Genomic DNA, 6,303 nt, shown 5'->3' on the forward strand with positions numbered 1-6,303 from the left:
ATTTATTTTATTATTTAAATAAATATAAAATTATAAATTTATTACATTATATTATTTATTTTATTATTAAATTAAATATATAATTATTAAATTAATATATTATATTATTTAAATAAATATATAATTATTAATCTTTTATATTATATCATTTATTTTATTATTGAAATAAGAAAATAATTATTTTTTTTAAGATAATTAAATAATTTTAAAAATATAGATAAAATAATAAAATAATTATTATTGTTAATAGAAAAATTTATAATTAATTTTAAGTTTTTGAATATAAATAAATATTTTATATTTTATGCTATTAATAAAAAAATATTTTAACAAAGTTGATACTATAAAAAAATAAAAATATTATAATATTAATTTTCAAATTAAATAATAAGGATACTATAGTCAAAATAAAAAATAAAACCAAATCAACTATAGCTGATACAAACTGTAGCTGATGGTTATCATATCAGTTGCCGATCAGCTATCAGCTCTATTTTTTTTAACTTATCAAACATCACAATTTTATCTGTTTGAGTGTCAATATCTGATGCTGACATGTCTCGTCCAACGTTGAAGTAGACAGCAATGGCATCAGCGAAAACCAAGAGAAGCCTAAGCTTGCCCGTATTCAAAGCAAGTCATCTGTACCTAATGCCCATAGATTTTGATGGACGTGGGGCTGTATAATATTCTTGGGAGGCTTAAATTGAATTAAAAAAATATATTGAGGTATGTAAAATGATATTAAATTAAAATTATTTTATTATTAAAATTTGAATTTAATTATTAATTAAAATTAAATTAAAATCATATCAAAACATATAAAAATTTAAAATTAATTATATATATATTTCTATAATTTTTTAAATATATTTTTTATATATTTATATACAATTAAAATTATAATATATATATATATATTATAATTATACATTATATATAATTTAATATTATATTTTTTTAATTAATAGTTTTAAATATAAATATATTAAATTATTTTATAATTCTTAATTATAAATTCTTTTTTAAAAATTTAACAATTCATTAATAAACAACATAACATCCTTATAGGAGAAAAAAAATATAAATGTAAATAATTAAAATTACTATTTATAAATAATTTGAGTAGATGAGAATAATTTTTTTTTATAATAAAAAAATTTTCTGAAATACTATTCTTTTGAGAGCATACTATTATTGTGGCCTGTAAAATAGTATAAACTACTATATATCAATAGAGAAACAATACACTAATTATCATATTCTATTAATAGAAGATCACTACCTATATTTAAAGATCTAAAATCTCTGGTTAAAATGAGTGAACGAGCTATGTTATATTTTAAATTGCTAAAAAACTATCAAATATGGTAAGAAAAAAAAAACCAGACTCTAATATTAGCAAAAAAAATTGAGAATCATCCTTAATTAGTACATATATGATATGATAAATATAGATTTATTTCAACGGACATAAATTTAAGAGTTTATTAAAAAATAAACACAAATAAAAGGACGGATTTAGGTGCAGTCATTGGTAGGAAATTTATTGATTGCCACCCGATTAAAGATTTTTAGGTGCGATTAAATTTTTAATTATAAGTATATTAATATATTAGAGAATGTACTTAATTTTTAATTACATATATAACATATATATAATTAAAAATTATATATTTAATAAATAGTTAAAAATTATATTATATAATATAATATAAATTAATAACCGAATTTAAATTTAAATAATAATTTATATATTATTTTTATGATAATAATTAAATATAATTATTTTAAAGTTGAAATTAAAATTATATTAAAATATAAATAATTGAATCGAATTAGATAAAAGATTAAGCAGAAATAATATCAAAATTTCAATTCGACTCTAATTTTTAAACAAATTATAATTGCTTACCCGTTGACTTAATTATTAAATTATAATTTTTAACGATAAGTATTTGACATGAGTAGTTTAATACTCTTATTTTTTAAGTGAGATTGAATGTTCAATTCTCGTGAATTGACATAATAACTATTGAGAGTGCTTTACTCTTTAGTAAATGAACTCGATATGATTGAGATTAATTTTGATGCAATGAGCTGAGATATTCATATAATATGTATATATATATAATTTCTAATTATTAAATTATAATTTTTATCAATAAGTATTTGGCATGAGTAGTTTAATACTCTTATTTTTTAAGCGAAACTAAATGTTAATTCTTGTGAATGGAGATAATAATTATTGAGAGCGCTTTACTCTTCAGTAATTAAACTCGATGTGAGTGAGATTAATTCCGATGCAATGAGCTGAGATATCCATACAATATGTAAAAAATATATATATATATATATATATATATATATATAATTTCTGGTTACGTAGAGTTAATTGCAGACATATCATAAGTAACTCGACGGTAGTCCATGCCTTGCCCATCAACCTCATCGAGTCACGGAACCAATTGCTCTCTATGGATTTCTTTAATTATTTTGTAAATTTAATGTCTAAATCCCGACCTTGTAGGTCTAAGTTGCTTTCCAGGAAATAAATATATCAGATCTATTGATGTTGTTTTCGACGGGTGATATTTTTATAATAAAAAATCCATCTCAAGTGTGTACTTAGGCATATAATTCATTGATGTTGTTATGATAAACTCAATTTATATAAAAATAAATATAATTATTATTAATTAAATTAAATATTATTAGAAATCTAATGATTCTAAAGCATTTACAAAGAATTATTTTTAATAAGCTTGTAAAAGAACACACTCGCACGTTCGATATCATATCGAATTCAAAATCTTAAGAAAATTGGTGTATAAGTCGTTTTCACTTATTATATATTTTTTAGACGTAAAAATTTTAATATTTGAATATTCTTGATAAATATTTATAATAAAATTTATGTAATTATTTATAAAATAAAAATAATATATATTTTTAAATAATTATGGATAAATTTTGTTGGGATAACAGCTATTTAATAACTCATTTTAATTGTGTAATTGCGTAACCCAATCATCTACTAATTACTATCTGCTTTCAGTGTAAAGATTAATTTTTATACAAATAATATAATAACCCAAGGCCAACATCAATTTGTAGTATGCTGACACTATAGTATATTATAGGAAAAATTAATATTATTCATTTTTATATAATATTAATAATTTTTAATAAAAATTAGAAATAAATAAACATATTTAATAAATTTTAATTAGAAAAACCGAATTATTATATATTCTCCAGTCCGCTGCATGGCCATGGGGGCTTGATCATGGTGATACAACAGGTAGACGATTGAGAACATCTGCAATTGGATCGTCATGATCAGGTAAAAGCATTTTAGAGTTAAGAAGAGTGAAAGCTGCCAAGCCAAGAAATGCCAAAACGGAGAACGCCGAAAGGAAAAGCATTAGAACGTGTGCGATTACACCTTTAACCTCTTGTGCATATTCGGCTGAAGCTAGAGCAAGGACAGTGAGAGGGAACGAGTAAGCCCACCATGCTACGTTGAACCTTCTCATAGATCTCTTGAACAGCATTGGCCTGCAAACCTTTTAATTTGTTCCAGATCAAACAATCAGTGAAATTTACGAACAGACCTTATAGATATGGATATGAATATTGTATATATGATTATCAATGGATTAAATGTCCTAACAATAGATTAATCTTAAATTAAATACGTAGTCTACTCAGCTGTGGTGTCCATGATCAACCGAACATATGTTTTGGTCCTCATTCTCTATTGTTTTGCTTTCTTTATGGAATTTAAAATTTTTAAGCTTCATAGTCTCAAAGGAAATAAACAAAGGCAAAAGCATCCTCTGCTTAGCCAACTAGAGACAGGGAGGGAAAGCAACGTAGACGATGCGGTGATACTAAGATGGTGATCTACCGTTTTCATCCATAACCATAACCATAACCATAACCATAACCATGGCTTGATGATTCATTAGAAATGTACGGATTACGGAGCCCCGTGGTCTATGGTACTATGGAATCAAATTTCTCCATTTTTACAGAGGAGAAATTAGTCAAACCTTCACCAGTTGTACATTTTTGTCTGTTCATGGCAATACCTACCAACTAGTTGTAACCCCATTCGCTGAATCTCTCTCTCCACCACCTATTTAATATCCAACTTCCAGCCTAACCCTGTCTCGGCTTCCGGCGCTGCCCCACCATATATAATATTTTAGTCTTGCATGAAATGAAATCACTCAACTTCCAGCCCCATGATTTAGACAATTTAAAATGGTTCCAAATTAAGTCTCCATCTACTACTTGGGCTTTCAATTGCTTAATTAAAGGTTGTGCATGTTGAACACAAATTTTGGGTTTGGTTGGTTTGACTTGCAAATCTAGGAGCTGCATGGTGAAGGTGTTTCGGGTCAAATCTGTTCAGTGAGTTACCATGGCTGGATCAAAGAAATGGTGGTCTTATACGTCGAAGACGACATCCGGTTGGATTGTATAAAGGCTATTGGTGGTAGATCTCTATGTCGTTCAGCGCCGCGTTAGAGACTAGCTCTGTTGTCCTTGCGGGTGGCTCAGCATGTGAAGCTCAGTCTGTAGACCAGCTCGTTCGTTTCTTAAGCAGCAGAGAAGCAGTCAATCCGACTATTAGAGCTCTCTCTCCGGTTTTGGATCTCCTTGTGTTTGATCTTCTATGGTTTCTATGCGGCGGAGCTTGACGAAGGCTTCCAGTTTCGGCTCCCTCTACTTCTCTAATGGGCCGGGTTCAGTTCTGGGTTTATGTGTTTTTTGGTTGAATCTTATAGCGTGGGCTTTGGCCACAGCACCCACCCCCCTTTCTTTTGTAATCTGTGGATTTTTATGAAATCCTAATTTCATGTTAAAAAAAAACCACAAATTTTAATCGAGTCATAGCACTCTTCTCTCTCGGAAAAAGTGAAAAAACTATAACAATAGATGCAGAATATATATATATATATATATATATATATATATATATATATATATATATATATATATGTATTAATTACTCACCAAAGACGTGAAGAGGAAGAGCGAAAGAAAGAAGAACATCTTCGAAGCAGTATCAAAAGCTCCAACTATGGTCTCCCAAGCCAAGCAAGCCACGCTTGGTGCTGCAAAGAACAAGAAGAAAACTGGCCTCAACATGGCTGGAAGCCTATCGCTACCAGATAAACGTTGATAGAGAGTGACAAAAAGCACCAAATAATGAACCATCCCAAGTGAAAACAAGCAAATAGCACACTCTCTCCACCCCATATTAGCCGCAGCTTGGGCACCGACCAGGTTTCCTATCACGGATAACTGGCTCGTTGGATTCGCAACTGTTGATAGAAATTTCTTTCCTTTAGTGAACCACTGACCGTATATTTTCACATCAAGTGCCACCACTGGAACTGTGAAAACCCACCAAAGCACAAGATAGGATACGGTCTTTGGAGCCATGAAGGGTGCTGATTGGAGCAGAAGAAGCCAAGAAATCCAAGGAGCAAACAGATAATTAACCCCTACGTGGTGCAAGAATTCAGCTTTCACCATCCTGAAGAAAAACAAGCATTTCATGATGTAAAGAAGTGAGAGTAAAACTAGGACAAAAAAAGCCAGAGACCATAGGATGAAAAAGCCCGTTGGATGGAGCAAATGGAAGAGATGGCGTAGAGGATTTGCACCATCGGTTGGAGATATGAGCGTCTTCCATAATAAAACTTGCCCTCCTAAGGACAGGCTAATCCTGAAGTAACCTGCATGAAATCTCGTTAACATGGACTTAAGGGATAGCGTGATTCTCTCCGCGACGAGGCTAGAGAGTTCGTGTTGACGATTTAGAGAGGTAACAGTAGCAGATGCTTCTTCCACCGGCTCAATCTCTGAGTGAGATCCTCGGGTTGCCATTGGCAAGAAAATTAGGCTCATATGGAAGGGTAATGAATATATACGAATTTATGCACATTTACGGACTTGAGGACCTCGAGGCTTAATTTATAACAGCCGAGGTCAGTGAGCAAGACAAGAAAAACATATTAAAAATGCCTAATAGTATTAAAAAAAAAAAATCTATCTAATCAGAATTGCATGTGATGTGGACTCAGATTATTATTTTTTACTGGGTAGTTTGTTCTTCGTCGTTGACTTGACAGGGTACCTTTTCATTTTTGCTTTTGGTTTAGATTTCTTTTATTTAATTATTATAAAAAGGGTTTTGATGCGGATAGATTAATAAATGCTTTTCCAAACATATATATATATATATATATATATATAAGAAAGAAAGAAATGGATAATTACCAC

At 29.2% G+C, this 6,303-nt stretch overlaps 1 protein-coding gene across 1 annotated transcript; it reads right to left on the bottom strand.

Annotated features, from left to right (window-relative positions):
• Window positions 1-3,244: 3,244 nt before the first annotated feature.
• Window positions 3,245-6,021, bottom strand: LOC110634062 (S-type anion channel SLAH4-like). The gene is made up of 2 exons (XM_021782951.2): window positions 5,029-6,021; window positions 3,245-3,569 (listed from the first exon to the last, which is right to left on the bottom strand). Exons 1-2 carry the CDS (start codon window positions 5,926-5,928, stop codon window positions 3,288-3,290), a joined length of 1,182 nt encoding a protein of 393 aa, XP_021638643.2. The 5' UTR covers window positions 5,929-6,021; the 3' UTR covers window positions 3,245-3,287.
• Between the last annotated feature and the right edge of the window lie 282 nt (window positions 6,022-6,303).

The sequence above is a fragment of the Hevea brasiliensis genome, chromosome 2, assembly GCF_030052815.1.
Source record: "Hevea brasiliensis isolate MT/VB/25A 57/8 chromosome 2, ASM3005281v1, whole genome shotgun sequence".
Taxonomy (NCBI): domain Eukaryota; kingdom Viridiplantae; phylum Streptophyta; class Magnoliopsida; order Malpighiales; family Euphorbiaceae; genus Hevea; species Hevea brasiliensis.